Raw genomic sequence first — 17,347 nt, 5'->3', positions numbered from 1 at the left:
CAGGAACATAAACAAAGACACATATCAGTTGGGACATAGTCACAGCCTGGAATACTTGAAGGCTGTTTCGGAGTGGCAGGAGGAAATATGTGTTTGACTCCAGAAAGCTGAGTGAGGGCCGCCAGTTGCATCGAGTTCAATTTTAGCTCAGTATCAAGAAGTGCGTTTTGACTTGAAACTTGGTAAAAATGGAATGGACTGTGTATGAGTTTCCATGACACAGTACTACAAACTGCTGGCTTAAAACAACCTTGTTTTTTGTTTCTGGATTGAAATGTATTCTCTCACAGTTGTGAAGGCCAGAAGTCCAAAATCAAGGTGTTGTCAGAATCATGCTCTTTCTGAAGACTCTCGGGGTGGATCCTTCCTGGCCTCTCCCAGCTTCTGGTGACCCCTTGGTTTGTGGCAGCAGGATTCTAATTCCTGCCTCTGTCTTCATGTGGCCTTTTCTGTGCATCTGCCTTTCTTCTTGTAAGGACATCATGGTAATGACCTCATCCTAACTTGGTTAGATCTGCAAAGACCCTATTTTATATATAAGGTGCTGGGATTTAGGACTGCAACATCTTTTTTTTTTTTAGGTACACAATTCAACTGCCTCTAAGGTAGTAACTTCCTTAGTCCTACAAATAGAATCAAAATGAGTAGAAGAGATATGAGCATTAAATGGAGACTATAACTAGATGACTGCAGGTATCTTTTCAGCCATGACATGTGCTATTCCTATGAGTCCTCTTGTAAAGGGCTCTACTAAACCTGGGACTACACTTGGTCCAGTCTTGGTGAAATGTCACATGCACAGAAACAGACAGAGTCCAGCTTCCAAAAATCATTAACAGGAGTGCCAGTCTTAACTTGTAATTCCTGAAGCACATCAGTGAATACCCCTTTCTCTGTCCCCTGTAGCTGCTTGGAATCTTGGAATCTTTCTGTTTTAATCAGAACTCTTTGGGTCATCCATGACACAATCCTAATTCACAATAATTTTAAAAAGAAGATTCTACTTTTTTTTCTCAAAACTGCAAATTCTAGAGTCGTTCTTTGACTCGAACTCCCTTCTTCAGCTTTGCCTCCTGCTTAGCTGGCTTCCTTGTTGGAAAAGCTCTTTTGCTATGGCGGCCGCCAGAACCCTCAGGCTTCAATCTTAGCCATTTATCTGACTCACTGAGAAGGTTCCCCTTTTCCAGCACTATATGGGAAGTCCCGTGGCTGACTCACTTTGGACCAACTTATTCATCTTGTTTTTGTCACATGCTTGTTCTAAATTTCTCGTTGTGTCCCATGCTCACCTCCTGAGGAGGGAAAGTGAAGAATATAAATAGCCCTATCTGAATCACACAGACTAGGGATGAAGGGTAGCTCCCCAAAGGGAAATAGGGGTGTTATTTACATAACATATAGGAATCAGGGTTGGAGAGGACAAAGTAATAACTGTCCACTATGATTCCTTAAGACTTCCCTCAAACCACTGGTGTCTCTCAATGGATAGATAGATAGGTAGGTAGGTAGATAGATAGATAGATAGATAGATAGATAGATAGATAGATAGATAGATAGATAGATAATAGATATAGATAGGTAGGTAGGTGAATAGATAGATAGATAGATAGATATTATCCATTAAATAGATCATCTATCCATCCACCCATCCATCCACCCATCCATTTAAGCATCCATCCATCCATTTGTCTACCTCTCTATCTAAAATCTAGGCAGCTTAGCATCTGTCTTTTGGTTTTCCCTCCCCCCTTCCTCCTGCCTTTCCAGCTTTTCTCTTCCTACTCATTTCCAAAAATATGAATTATAAATGCCTAGCCAATACTGATTGGCAAATACTGATCTCTCCTTTAAGGGGGATGAAAAGAGAAACATGGACTCAGCCAAGACCAGATTCCTTTGGCAGCTGTGGGGAGGAAGAATGGGAGGAACTCGCGGTACTAAGTTTTGTCCCCATCGTATATTAAATCACCAGAGCGATTGTGTGTCATTTTGAGTGTGGGTGCTATAAAACTTTGCATCTATGACCAGGAAAGAAGTAGATAAATTTGCACATAATAGTGAAAGAAGAGTTTGGAATATAAATATTGCGATGTGAAGTTATGGATGCATCCCAAAAGTCCACTCAAACAGTGTTTGGGCTTTAGCTTCCAGACTTCTGTAGTGGATCAAGCCAAACTCCCAAATGGGCTTTTAAACTTGAGAAACATCAAGCTTGTTTGTTTTTAATCAGACAAGTACTCTTGAATTGAAAAAACAAAACAAAACAAAACACAGAAAACTGGGTTATGAAATAATATTAAAAATAATTGATATCTTTTATTCTCCGCCTTTAGCCCATTCAGCCTAAAGCAGCTCATACTCAAACCTTTTAAGCGGAACAACCCCCTATGCACAAACAGCCTGCTAAGAGCATTTAACATCCCAGTCAAGGGCTTTGGCCCTGTCTCTGGAACCCATCCTGACCACCTGTCTCTGGAACCCATCCTGACCACCTTCTGTTTCCCGTCCTGCATCACTGGTCTTGCTCCTCCTCCTTCCCTGAGTCTGGGGAGAGACTCTGATCCCAAACCCTGCCGCGGACCTGCTTCTGGGAATCTCCTACTGCCCCATGCTCATTAGCTACGAGTAAAAGGCTCTCCTGTTTTATTCCCAGACCCTGTGGTACCCAGGTGGATTGATTTGTTAGAGCTGCTTAAACAACAGCAGTTTATTTTCTCATAGTTCTGCAGGCTAGATCAAGCCCAAGATCAAGGTGTCAGCAGGTTGGTTTCTTCTGAGGACGTCTCTCCTTGGCTTGCAGATGACCTGTTTCCTCACACGGTCTTTCCTCTGTGTGCATGCACCCTGGCATGTCTCTGGTTGTCCGGATACCCTCACATTGTAAGGACACCAGTCGTTGGATTAGGGCCAACTCTAATGACCTCATTTTAACTTGTCTCTTTAAAGACTCTATGTCCATATACAGTCATATTCTCAGGAACTGGGGATTGGGGCTTTACCGTTAGCTAGCTCTCTCTCCACCTGCACATCCCTAAATCTACAAATTGGGAGTCAGAAACTCCCTTGTGGCTCAAGTTGTTTCTACTTGAGACTAAGAACTATGATCATTTGAGGAGTAAGGAAAAGACCTACTCATCACCACTATTCATAGGAGTTAGCAGAATAAGCCAGTAGAGATCCTAATTGTGATCCCAGCCACATAAAGATTTTAGAAGCTTCGCTTAGATCAGAATTTCTGCTGTCTCTCCTGGTAACACTCTTCTTAGCCACAATCTGTGTGGCTGCGTATTCCTAGAAGTCATTTATTTAAAAGTGAAGCCACTGTGTTGTCACAGCATAAACAGAATGATAATAATATCTTTTCTTGAGTACCTGCTGTGTTCCTGGCCCTGAGCTGAGGACTTATATGAATTATTTCAGTTGTCCCATATCCAAACCCTGAGTTTTCTATTACTAGCCTCATTTTTCAGGTAAAGGAAACTAAGGCTGGTGAAGTCAATAGTCATGTGGTTCTGCCACTTTCCACAATGAGTTTTCAACCAGCTTTGGCCAAGGCAATTTTTTTTTAATTGATGGCCTAAATTCAATCTACTTCAAAAAGTCTTCTTCAGAGCAGAATTTGGAATGGGATTAGTTCACAATTTTTCTGAGCCTCCTTATGACGGACATTGAGAGAATTAAAGCAGATTGGGGTTGTCTACTCAGATACCATCAGGGGCCAGTCAGAAAATATCAGTGCATGACTTCAACCTGCAAGTAAAACAATGGAGCATGATGGGTAATGAGGGCTGTCAGATCAGCAGACTCAGCTCTTAGCAGTTGCTGCCATGTACAGCTAAGGATTCCGAGCCCAATTTTGCCAACTCTTTTCTCTCTCTCTCTTTTTTTTTTAAGAGAAATTAGATGTTTGGATGTTCATATAAATTCTTGTGAATTTTAAATATTGGCAACTAAGTCATTCAAAGCAATAACAACGTCTTGCAGACTAAAGCATGTCTATGAGCTAGACAGTTCACCATTTATAATTTCTGATGATTGCCCTAAGAATCTTCCTGAACTTTCTAGAGGATTCTTTTCAAAACATTCTTTCCTGTACACTTCTACTTAATTCCATTGGATTTTCTGAATGGCTGGGTGAGCTCCCACAGGTCACCTGACACCACCACAGCCCTCTCCCCCTCACAAGGGAAGGGGAGGAAGCTCTGTTGGCAGATGCCCGGAACTCCAGGAGGAAATGGAACATCCTGACCACCTAGAGGGGGAAGGCCCCATACAGCGAGGAAAGAAGCAGTGCTAGAAATCAAAGTGTCCCGAGAGAAAACCTCCGTACATCCAGCTCTCTGAGGTCTGGGTCAGGTCTTTCCCTCTGGGTGTCCCCGGCCCAAGGGCAGTGCCTGGCACACGGCAGAAATGCAAGCAATGACGTCAGGGTGGAGAGTGATGTAACCACAGTTACGTTTCTGAAAACTAACGATGGTGATGGTTTGGAAGACAGATGTGAGCTTGGGAACCTGGCCTCAGAGGGTTGGACTGGCTGTGGGACTCGAGGGGAGGAGTCTGCTGGGAAGGACATGGCAGAGACCAGCTTCTCTGTGTCTCCACGGGCCATGCTGTCCACGGAGCCTTCAGTCCGACGGCACCCTTTCCACGGCCACGAGAGGGAAAGTCCCAGCACACCAGCCAGGGCGTTGACCCTCCCAAGAGCCCAAGGACCTTAAATATTCCCCTGTCATCATCTGATGTTTTATTAATCTCCTCTGCTGTGGAACTGCATCCAAGATGGTAGCTCGGGTTTTTATTTAATTTTGCATCCCATTGTCTAGGGATAAATATCAAATATCATTCCAGCCTAGTGAAATCAGGCTGATAAAGCTAATAATTAGGATGTTGTAGAGAATATAACAGGATCCTTTATTAAACTCGGGGAAGAGCCCCACTGAATGGTAATATCTTCAGATTAATTTGGGAATTAACCAGGTTTTGAGCTGTTGGCTCTCGAACCTCTGCCTAGGGAAGCTGTTTGTGAGCAGTGCCTTGAGTTTGCAGCAGGTCGTGCGGCTGCCTGAAAAGGCTTTAATTTCTCAGGAATGGTTCAGGCCAGCCCAAACAAGCCATTTTCAAAATTGGTTTGGGCCTCAAGGGTCTTGTAACACTCATTGTAAACACTGTACCACGATGCTTTGGTGCTCTTCTTTTCGCACAGTGGGGGTCTGCTTGCCCCTTCACATCAGGAAGGATGCTGAAAGTGCCCCTTGGAGGGCAGAGCTGGAAGGTAAACACCCAAGTTCCTGGCCTGCTCTCGGATGCCCTGACAGGAAAAAGTCTTTTCTCCTTACAGAGAGGTCCAGGGTTCTGGAGTGTACAGTAAATGGTAGCTGAAAAATTATTGCAGCTTCATGTCCTGGTACACACATGTGTGTGTACACACACATGGGTTATGCATGTGTGCACATGTGGGTCTCCATGTATGCACCCAGGCAAGCACATAGATGTCTATGTGTGCACGTGTGTGGGCATGTGCTTACATAGAGTATAGCATATGGTGATCAGGTACAGGTATCTTCTAGATTTCAAGAGGGGTGTCCTTCCTGCCCTTCTAATCAAGGGCATGCCGGTTAGCAGAGGCATTTAGCAACGTGAGCACTTGGCTGGAGAGCCTCATCCAAACCCCGCGTCTGCTAGTACTTGTTGTGTGTCCTTGGGCCAATTATTGAGCTCTAAGCCTCATTTTTGCTATCTAGACAATGAGGATAAAAATAGTGCTTACTTCATTTGTGACTTTTTTTACTATTAGTGAAAAAATATATACAAAGATGACATATAAGCATGACATATAAGAACTGATAGCTGCCATTATCATCATCATCATCATCATCATCATCATCATCATCATCTGTTCCTAGCCCATGTTTACTGGAAGAGTCAGGTAGAAGCAGCAGGCTCTTTTCCAGCTCGGAGTGTTATAAGTTTCCACATCTTCCCCATGCATGGCTGCTTCTCACATCACCCAGTGTTTGTCCAGGGTTGTTGTTTTTTTGTGTGGGCTGTCTAAACCCATCGTGGAATTCAGAGGCACTAGATGCTTTATAGTCATAATCCTCTTCCATCTTCCAAAATTTCTGCAGCTCAGGTCACCCTCTGCAGAACTAGACTGCTCTGGGATCCCACATAACCATGCCTTGGAGTTACCCCTGCATGAAAGGGGAATTGCCCACACGAGCTGCCACAGAGAAGCCCTGGACATGTTTGCTGAACTGCCCTGGGCTGGGTTCAGTGCCAGCGTGGCTCTGCATCTCTCTAGGGGCCTCACTTTAAAACCTTTCTTTTTTTCTAAATTTTTATTCAATTTATTGGGGGTGACAATGGTTAATGAAATTACATGGGACTCAGGTGCACAATTCTACAATACAGCTTTTCTACATCACATGATGTGTTCACCACCCCAAGTCAAGTCTCCCTCCCTTGCCATCTAACCCCCCCTACCCTCCTCCACCTCCCCCTGCCCCCTTTCCCTCCTGCAATCACACACTGTTGTGTATGTGGGGACTCACCCAGCCCCTCAAATCCCATTTGTATCTCTCCAGGGCCTCACCCTAAAACCTTTAATGACCTATGCACTGTGAACTCTGAAGCCAGCTTGAGTTGGAACCACAGGGAAGAAATGTCCCTTCTATGAACAGAGCCCTAAATTTTCTGTTCTTCTGTTTCTGAAAACAGAAGAAGTACTGTACTAATCTTTTGAGTAGTAGTCATAAGGTGACTGGTTAAGCAAATAGCCTCGGAGGTCAGAGTGCTTGGATTGAGTATTGGTTCCGTTCCTTGGTTGTTCCATTTTAATTGTTTCAACTTCAGCTTTCTCCTCTGTAAAGTGGGGATAATATTGTACCTGCCTCATGGACCTGTATTGTCTGACTGAACGAGATGAGACACGTAAAGACATAGTTCTCGACCTAGCGTGTGTCCTCGGCACAGTTTAGCTGTCAGGACTGGTGTCGCTGTGGCCATGTTGGTGGGGAGAACAATGCGGTTGAGAAGGCATGGGGGGCACACTTGGCAAGATATTGAGGTTTTTCTTTGTGCATCCTGAGCCTCCTGAACATCTGCCGCTCAGAGGCACCCAGAGAATCTTCCCTTACTCAGGGACGTAGCGGTGGGGGAGGGGGAAACGACCTCTGGGTGAGTGTGTGGAAAATAACTTGTCATCCAAGGGTGGCCCTTTCTCTTTCCCAATGAGCTCATCTCAGGGAGAGGAGCCAGGAGAAGGAGAAATGCCCGGCTTCCATGGCTTCTAGAGGCCCCAGGGCCCAGCCTTACGTCTGTGCCAAGGAAGAGAAGGCTGGGGCTCAGGGGCAAGGATGAGTGGCCACCTGCAGCAGGGCAGGCTGGGGTGGGGCCACATCCTGCTCCACCCCTCCAAACCCCGGGGCAGGGCTTCCCACTCGAGGAAGCAGCCCCATCAGCTTATCCGTGGGTGGGGTTTCCCAGAGCCCACTGTTTAAAGGCAAATCATTGTTCTGCAGTTCCGCTAAGTTTTAATGACCACCTCACTGAGAACTCCTCCAAGAACAAAGTGACTTTTTTTTTTTTTTTTGGATACCCACAGAGAATCAAAAGCAATTAAAAGTAAGAGAAATATCTGGGAAAGTCTCAATTCCGAGACACCTGGGCAGAGACTTGGATGAGGAAGAGAGCTAGGACGTGGTGAGAACGCAGCCTTAATCCCGTTTCGTTCATTGTGATCAAGCAAAATGATTTCACAGTGGGGCTGTCTTTTGTCTGTAAAATGGGTTTGATATAAGTTGGGCCCCAGGAATAACCCTGTTCTTGGAAATCGGGCAATCTCGTCTTTTTTTTTGGTTCTAGCGTACCAGCTGCTCTCTGTGAGACCTTGGCACATTCTTTCCATCTCGGGTCCTCGGTGGTCTCACATGAAAGGCTGGGCTCCAGACTTTGTGCAGTTTTCTGGCTGTGTCTCGGCCAGGGGGCTGGTGAGGACTGAGGTAGAGGTGTGGTGAGAGAGGGAATAGCCAGAATGGATGAGAAGGTTGGACGCATCTGAGAAGGCTTTGCCAAAATCTCCACAATCTGAAGGTACACTCCTAGCTGTTGAAGAATCTAGGATTTTCCCCCAATCTGTTGGTGGCTCAGCTCTTTTTATGGCAGTCCGTTTCAGCTGCCCAGCCAGCATGACCTTGGGAGGTGGAGAGGGACCTGACCAGGAAGAGCCATGTAGAGGCAGAGGGGCACCCATCAGGTGACACTGTAGAGGAGCCTTCTCTCCTAATGTGAAAGCAGTTTAGGCAGTCACAAGGCCCCTTCCAACTCCAGGCAGTTCATATAGAGATATAGGTCATGCAGCCCTGCTCTGTGCCAGGGGTGAGTGTGGAGTGAGGCGGGCCTGGGGGTTGGGCCCGTGAATGGAGAGCCTTTGTCCTCAGGGTCTTACCACCCAGACATTTTGTATCTGGTGACCACACCTCCATGTCATCCCTATTTCTGGGTTTGCTGGCAAGTGTCCAGGGCCACCAGACCCCGCCTGGCTCTGGAGGACAGGACAAATCACAGTCTGCTTATTTCTTCAGCATCTAGTGTAAATCAATGCCCTCCACACCCTTTCCTTTAGTGTTTCTCTTGTCTCTTTTGAGCACTCTCTGCTCTTACCCAGACCCTACTCTGAGCTCCTGTCCCTCCAACCTGGCTGCCCAAACTCACATGTCTCGTTTAGCAGACACCTGGGTGATACTGACTGGGTGTCAGGCCCGGTCCTGCCCACAGGAGCTGACAAGTTAGTTGACAAGGGCCCTCTAAGGCAACACTGATGAGCAAACAACAGCAGACAGACACACTTACGGGTTCTCCTTGCTCAGGCCCTAATGAGCGCCCCGATCAGTGGGGCTAATGGTTGGGGCTGTGTGCTCACAGCGGAGGGAGGCTGTGGAGAGGCCTTAGCCTCCACTGTCCTCAACTCTGGTGTTGACCTAAGATTTAATCTCCAAGAAATCAGCACTGGGAGGCAAGGCTTAGTCCTGGCATCACCTGTGTACTTAACTTATGAATTCATGTGTATATTTCTAACTAAACTAATGGCAGAAAGAGAAAAGAAAACAGAAATTTTAAAAGTATAAGCGATTCTGCCTACCATAGCAATCTATGGGCGGGTCCTCCTGGGACAGACTCTACTGGTTGCTTCTGTGACGACTGTCAACATCTTGCCTTCTTTAGGCTGAGATCCTGTTTAGTGCTTTTGTTCATTCTCCAGGTGGTGGCATGTATATACATATATACATATATATATGTATATATATATGTATATATGTATATATATATTTAAATATATAATTATAAAATCCTTGCATAATTATTTTTATTTTGGTTAAACTAGTATATGAGATTATATATGAATATATCAGGTGTATGACATTGTAATCAATATTTGTATACACTGCATAGTATTCACCACTGTAAGTCTACTTTTCATCCATCACAATTAGTCCCCTTCACTCATTTCTCTCTCCCCAATCTCCTCCCCCTCCAGTAGCCACCAATCTGTTCTCTGTAGGCATGAGTTTGTTCTCTCTGTTCATTTGTTGTGTTTTGTTTTAGATTCCACATATACACGAAATCATGTGGCATTTGTTTTTCTCTATTTGACTTATTTCACTGAGCATGACACCCTCAAGGTCCATCCATATTGTCACAGATGGCAAGATTTCTTTCTTTTTTTATGGCTGAGTAGTTATAGCACATCTTCTTTATCCATGTGTCCATCAGTGGGCACTTAGGTTGTTTCCATATCTCGGCTATTGTAGGTTGAATGGCAATAAATCTATGTTTTTAAAAATAATATTTGTCATTACTTCAAACTTTTTCATGAATACAGACCATTCCACCTCCATTCACGCACATCGTTACATTACTATATTCTGTTTAGGTATTTCAAAACATCAGCCCCTACCTCTTTGTTGAGATTGGAGAGAGCAAAATCTTATATCTTGACAAATAAGCACTCTTGAAGATCATCTGACAGCTTAAGGAAAAAAAAAAAGGAACACTAAGCTTTATCAAGACTTGGAGAAAAAGCACTTATAGATTTTAAAAGTGAGTGTGAAAGCCCAGTTATTTCTAGTAGGTGTGTGGAATGTAGGACAATGAATAATGCAGAATGCTTTCTATTGGTTGCTGAATTAGATTCAGATGTGCATGTTTCTCTGTTCTGGGACTCACCCTGAACCCTAAATAAGACCTCAATATAAGGCCTGGATTCGGGAGGAGTTCATCCAACCTCTTCTTCGCTCTGGGCTAAGAACAGAACTGTCTGTACAGCACGGGCTTTAGACAATGGACTCCATATTTGGAGTCAAAACAAAGGAGGTGCTGACTGCCCACAATCTAAAAGGAAGCTTTCCCTGTGGTAACTGCCAGGCAGGTAAGGTGCTGGGGATGATCATCGGTGTCTTTTACAAATCACATGGGATTGGGATCTGCAGAACGACAAGTGTGTCTGTCCGTGCCAGCTGGTGTACTTGGCTCCAATGCCACTGCTCTGCTATTTTTCAGGAGTCGAGTGGGAGAGCGTGCTGCTGAAGGGAGATGAGGCCGCCTCCAATACCGCAGGGACACCCAGAGCAGACATGACCATCAAGGTAAGGCGTCCTTCCTCTACTTTGATTCTCAAAGTGCGTCTCTAGAGGAAACAGCATGTGACAGACTTCTGGGGGTAGAATGAGCAGTGCCCATCGACCAGACCTCCCTCACTCTATTCACTGAAAGCCTCAGCAAGTCACCAAGACAGGAGGAGATTTCCTGGAAATTGAGATCTGGATTAGGAAACTGCTTGAAAGCTAGAACCCAAGATGTGATTTCCAGTGAGGCTGTTGGAGGGGCTCCAGTGAATACCCACATGTAGGTTGTCTGCAAGTGGTAATCCCATGAGCACAAGTGAAGCCAATCTGAAAATTCAGAGCGGAGAAACTGGGCCCCACTGTGCATTGTGAAGAAAGGTCAGAAAGGCATAAAGTAGCTTTGATTTTGACTCAAGATTTCCACTGATGTCAGCGGGAAGGCTGCACATGGCCCACTCCCGCTGGGACACGAACAGTTTACAAAATGAGTCATCTGGAAATCAACCTAATTATCACTGTTCAAATTAAATGCGTTAATTTGTAATCATTGCCTAGATTAAGGAATTCATGTCACTTCTGAATTTTTCTTTGCAAAATAAAAAAGTAATGTTCTTTTTTCTATGGAGATATAACCAGAGACAGTTCACTGCTGGAGTTACTGATAGGGGTTGTCCAAAAGAATATACAGGATGATTTTATTCAGGCCTTCCTTTGTAAAGTGAAGGCTGAACTTATGTTTTCTATGTTAACAATGTTAAAGAAAGTGAACAAAAATACCACAGTGAAATGAAATGAAAGATAGGTAGCATAGCCTGATTGGTCAAAAAAGTCAACTAATCTAAATAAGTATCTGGTACTGAAAATCCATTTGCTTGTAACTGTGTTTAGCAGAATTTGCAAGACAAGAATATAAATTGCAATGATGTGTTGGTGTTTCCTTGGCTTTTATTGCATACCTGGGAATTGTATTTTTATAAGAAGAGGATTTTCAGTTCATAAGAACTGAACCCACTGTGAAGAATGAACACCATATATATACTTTAACAAGTTGGGCAAAATAGAAATGTATTTAAATACCCTAATAAATTTGCACAAATATTATTAAATTCCCTTATGAATACCAGTCTCTTCTCACTAGAGAGTTTGTGAAACCTCTAGGCGGATATATCTTGGGGAAGTGCTTGTCTAGATCCCTGTCCTTAAGGCTTCCCAATTAATCAGCCATACTCAGTTTTTCCCTTGAGTTTCATGCTGTTCCCTACCCCACACTGCTTTATGTATCCATCCTATCCATCTATCCATCTTAAAATACTATTTTCTTTCTGTGTCTATAAGTGCCTGATGTTCATTAATTAACAACAGGCTCCTCATTATATATATTTATGTATCTACGGCTATCCCTGTTTCTATGAGCTACTTCATATAGCCTTGCAATATTGGCTATTCCTGATCTACCCCTTTGGCCCTGGAAAAACAAAACATTCTGTTATAATGTTAATTACAATAACACCCGATTCACTGACACTTCTGAAAGGGAATATCAGCAGAAATCACTAAAGTGGTTTGGTTTCCTCCATTATTACTCTTCTTATGATAGACACATCTACCCTAGTGCTTAAAAATGTTCCTTCTGAAAAAGGTGCAAAATTTTTTGCAGTGTCATAATTGTCTGCATGTTTTTTTTCTATTATATGTAACCTTTTAATACCAAGTCTTATTTTCAATGACAAAGTTATGCTTCTAAAAATACACATGACTCAGATAAGTGAATTTGTTCATAAACAAACTATTGTCATTCTGAGGAACCTTGAACTAAGAGCATTTATATTAAAAACACCCTCTAAATGTACTGATGTAATGTAGGTAGGAGCATCAAATGAGCCAGATCAATAATTTTAAATTAATCAGTGTAGTAAGTGGAATTATGAACCCATTCTTCCCCCAAAAAATATTGGTCAAGCCCTAAACCCTGGTACCTGTGAATATGGCCTTGTTTTGAAAAGGGTCTTTGCAGATGTGATTAAGTTAAGACTCTCAAGGTGAGATCATCCTGGATTAACTAGGTAGGACCTAAGTCCAATGACACATGTCCTCATAAGAGACAGAAGAAGAAGAAACACACATGGAGAATGCCATGTGAAGAGACAGAGGCAGAGATTAGAGTTATATGCAGGCACAAGCCAATGAACCCATGGAGCTTCAGAAGTTGGAAGAGGCAGGAAAGATCCTCCCTTAGAACCTTCAGAGGAAGCCAACACCTTGATTTTCAATTTCTGGCTTCCAGAATTGCGAGAGAATAAATTTCTGTTGTTTAAAGCCACCAAGGTTGTGTGGTAACAGGAAATTAATATACTCAGATCTACCAAGAATTTCTCTTACTTTTCTTTTTTTCTTTTTTTTTTTTTTTTTTTACAAAGACAGAGAGTGAGTCAGAGAGAGGGATAGACAGGGACAGACAGACAAGAACGGAGAGAGATGAGAAGCATCAATCATTAGATTTTCATTGCATGTTGCAACACCTTAGTTGTTCATTGATTACTTTCTCATACGTGCCTTGACTGCGGGCCTTCAACAGACCGAGTAACCCCTTGCTGGAGCCAGCGACCTTGGGTTCAAGCTGGTGGGCTTTTGCTCAAACCAGATGAGCCCTCGCTCAAGCTGGCGACCTCGGGGTCTCAAACCTGGGTCATCTGCATCCCAGTCCGACGCTCTATCCACTGCGCCACTGCCTGGTCAGGCTTTCTTACTGTTCTTAATATCCTGTCTCCCCTATTAGAATGGAATTTCTATAAGTGCGTGCATCCCCAGCAGCTAGCTGAGTGGAGCGTCTATCACGTGTGCCAATATGTGTTGAGTGAATGAATGAAGAGCAATCTTTTTCTAGACTGTGGTTAAGCTAGACTGCTGGCCTTCCTCAAACCTACCCCTGTAATCCCACCTCAGCCTCTCTCTCTTGTGGCTTCCTACTTACCCCTTACGTGCCACCTGCCTCAGTCTTTTGTTTTTCACTTGTTAGGTCTTCTAAATTACAGTTCATTGTTCATTTCTGTGGGGTTTTTTTAAACAAGAAAGGGGGCGGGGACAGACAGACAGGAAGAGAAAGAGAGATGAGAAGTATCAACTTATAGTTGCAGCTCCTTAGTTGCTCATTGATTGCTTTCTCATATGTGCCTTGACCAGGGGGCTCCAGCTGAACCAGTGACCCCTTGCTCAGTCCAGCGACCTTGGGCTTTGAGCCAGCGACCATGGGGTCGTGTCTATGATCCCACACTCAAGCTGTAGACCCTGCGCTCAAGCTGGTGAGCCAATTCTCAAGCCAGATGAGACCAAGCTCAAGCTGGTGACCTTGGGGTTTCAGTGTCCCAGACCAATACTCTATTTACTGCACTACAGTTCATTTTTAAAAACCATTCCTTTCTTTAAAAACACAACTCAATTGAGGTATATAAATTATATACAATAACATTCACATGTTTAAGTGTACCATTCAAAAAATGTTAGTAAATTCACCAACCCTCACCATAATCTAGTTTTATAACAATTTTATCACTCCAGTAAGAGCCCTCATGCCCTATTACAGTTAATCTTCATTCTCACCCCCAATCCCAAGCAAACACTAACCAATTTTCTGTCTATAGATTTGTCTGTTCTGGACATCTCATTTGAATGGACTCATACAACATGTGGTCTTTTGTGTCTGGCATTTTGCACTTAGCCTAGTGCTGTTGAGGTTCACCTGTGTAATAGCCCTATCAGTGTTTCATTCCTTTTAGTGATGAATAGTATTTCATTTCATGATATACCAGTGTTTTTTCTTTCCTTTTCTTTTTTTTTAGTGAGAGAGAAAGAGGAAGAGACAGACAAATGCAGGAAAGGAGAGAGATAAGAAGCATCAACTCATAGTTGTGTCACTTTAGTTCGTCATTGATTGATTCTCATACATGCCTTGACGGGGGGGCTCCAGCCAAGCCATTGACCCCAGCAATCTTGGCTTAAGCCAAGTGACCTTGAGCTTCAAGCCAGTGACCTTTGGGCTCAAGCCAGCCACCATGGGATCTGAGATATGATTGATCCCATGCTCAAGCTGGCGACCCTGTGCTCAAGCCGGTGACCTCGGGGTTTTGAACCTGGGTTCTCAGCATCCCAGGGTGATGCTCTATATACCGCCAGTCAAGCTGGATACTAACAGTGTTTTGTTTTGTTTCTTGGTCCATTCACAAGTTGATGGACTTCTGGGTTGTTTCCACTTTGGGACTATTATGAATAATGTTGGTATAAATATTCATGTGCAAATTTTTATGTAGATATATGTGTTTTTTTTGTCATGGCACATGCCTAAGAATAAAATTGTTGGGTTATATGGTAAACCTGTGTTTAACTTTTTGAAGAACTGTCAGACTATCTAGTGTGGCTGCACCATTTTACACTCCCACCACCAACAGTTGAGAGTTCTGACTTTTCCATACTCTGGTCTGTGTTTTGTTGTAACCATCTTACTGGGTGTGATGTGGCATTTCATTGTGGTTTTGATTTGCATTTCCCTGAAGGTTAATGACATGGGTATTTTGTCATGTGCTTATTGATCATGTGTGTTAATTTTTTAATGTCTGGATTTTTCTTTATTTGCTGAAGGGTGGGTTCCATAGTTCGTTGTTGTTAAATTCTCCACCACACACAGCACTCTCCCATTGCGGTGCCCGGTCAATGTGTTCTGACCGAGGGGTCTTCCTGACTGTGCAGAGAAGGGGAGACCCCACTTTCCTTCTTTAGGATCGCTGCTGCCCCCGCCCTGCCTTGGGCAAGGTGGGGGATCTCATCAATCTCATCAATCTCATCAATCTCACCAATCTCTTTCCTTTCCATTTCTTTTCCTTTCTTTTTCTTTTTTCTGTCTGGTTATTTCCCCTTCACATCTCAGTTATTTATTTTTTTTAACTTACTCATTTTTATTAGCCATTATACACTAATTCCCCATTCGCTGCTCCCTTCAGATCTGGGCAACAACTGAAGTGGTACATTTTATATATAATAATCTCTAGCTGTCTTCTCAAAGGGGTTTTAAATACATCCTGTTAATCGTAAAAAGCCAGTAAGATGGCTAAGCTTCAGCCAAGCGTTTTATTATCCTCTGGGCAAGGCAGGCTTTACATACAAATAGTGTTCCTAAGTAAAGTTACTGGTCTGCCGCTACACACTAATGGCATCTGCTGATCACAGAGCTTCCCTTCTTCTGGGGATTGGACTGCCCAGTGCCAACTTCCCAAAAGTGTCTCGGCTTTATTCAGCCGGGTGCCTTGCTGGGGCCACAAATCACACCTGTTTGGCTCTGCATTGCTTTCTTAAATTTTGTTTATTTGGTGACTGTTCAAAACGGCATTCATCCACAGGAAAACTACATCAATATATGTTAAAGAAATAGTCCCTGGGTAGAAAGTATGTGATTTGGCTGCCATTTTAATCAAACACACCCACTCCATCCCAGAGGCTGTCTTTCCCTGGCCCTTTTCTATAAAGACACTAAAAACTAAGCGTTTGCAAAAAAGTTGCACAGAAAATTGTGGTGTACTATGTTGCTATGAATAGTCACTGGAATTTTTCTCAGAAAGAAGCCTTGTACTCATTTACATTGTTAAAACATAAACTGAGACATATGTAAGTTTTAAAAAGTTTATTCGATAAAAATCAGTTGGAATGGGGCCATGCCAAACTGGAAATGGTTAGGACTGCTCAGTAAACAGGAGTTCAGGAAGAGACCTTTTTTTTTCCCTCGGGAGCATTATAACTTTTTATTTCTCCCAATTTTTTCACATTCTGAGTTAGACCATTTATTTTTTCCCCACCTACCAGGCAAGGGTATTTAATACACAGGGATACAGCAATACCTGTGTAGGTCATGGAGGCCGTAGAGACTTGTCTTCGGCGGAGGTCAGTTTTCCAAAGTCAGCAGATTAGCTGAAAATGAAGTGTGGTCAAGTGACCCTCAGAGATCCTTCCAGGCTTTTTTTTTTTTTTTTTGAAGCTAGAAACTGGGAGAGACAGTCAGACAGACTCCCGCATGCGCCCGATGGGGATCCACCCGGCACGCCCACCAGGGGCGACGCTCTGCCCACCAGGGGGCGATGCTCTGCCCCTGGGGGGGGGGGTCGCTCTGTCGCGACCAGAGTCACTCTAGCGCCTGGGGCAGAGGCCAAGGAGCCATCCCCAGCGCCCGGGCCATCCTTGCTCCAATGGAGCCTCGGCTGCGGGAGGGGAAGAGAGAGACAGAGAGGAAGGAGAGGGGAGGGGTGGAGAAGCAGATGGGCGCCTCTCCTGTGTGCCCTGGCCAGGAATCGAACCCGGGATTTCTACACGCCAGGCCGACGCTCTACCACTGAGCCAACCGGCCAGGGCCCCTTCCAGGCTTTATGCCCTTTTCCACTCTGCCAGTTTGGACACTCATAGGCCAGTTTTTGTATTTCAGCAGTATCCCCCTCTCCTCTCCTACCTAACCCTTCAATTTTGCACCTGTCCTGACTCATCTTGCTTTTGCTTTTCTTAATATCCTTTCCCTTACAAGGTGGGTTGTTGGTGCAGAGAGACTTTTATAGAGAAACGGCAGAAGCAAAGAAAGGCTATAGCTCTGATTAATTGGTTGTAGCTTAAAGCCTAGTTGGCTGGGATTGGTTGTTTTTAGTGCTTTGATTTCGTAACCTGGAGGCATTGATAGGCTTAGATTTGGGTCTGTT

The 17,347-nt window shown here is 43.9% G+C and overlaps 1 protein-coding gene across 4 annotated transcripts in view; it reads left to right on the top strand.

The window, feature by feature from the left end:
- The window catches only part of PALM2AKAP2 (PALM2 and AKAP2 fusion), a 449,455-nt gene that overhangs the window by 303,265 nt on the left and 128,843 nt on the right, over nt 1-17,347 (top strand). For all 4 annotated transcript variants that reach the window (XM_066256553.1, XM_066256554.1, XM_066256555.1 and 1 more), the window contains one exon: nt 10,558-10,643. In XM_066256553.1, coding sequence (XP_066112650.1) covers nt 10,558-10,643 — 86 coding nt within the window. The remainder of the gene's footprint in view (nt 1-10,557; nt 10,644-17,347) is intronic.

The sequence above is a fragment of the Saccopteryx bilineata genome, chromosome 2, assembly GCF_036850765.1.
Source record: "Saccopteryx bilineata isolate mSacBil1 chromosome 2, mSacBil1_pri_phased_curated, whole genome shotgun sequence".
NCBI lineage: Eukaryota > Metazoa > Chordata > Mammalia > Chiroptera > Emballonuridae > Saccopteryx > Saccopteryx bilineata.
Note: the sequence above shows the minus strand (reverse complement) of the source record. Positions and strands in the feature narration are given on the sequence as shown.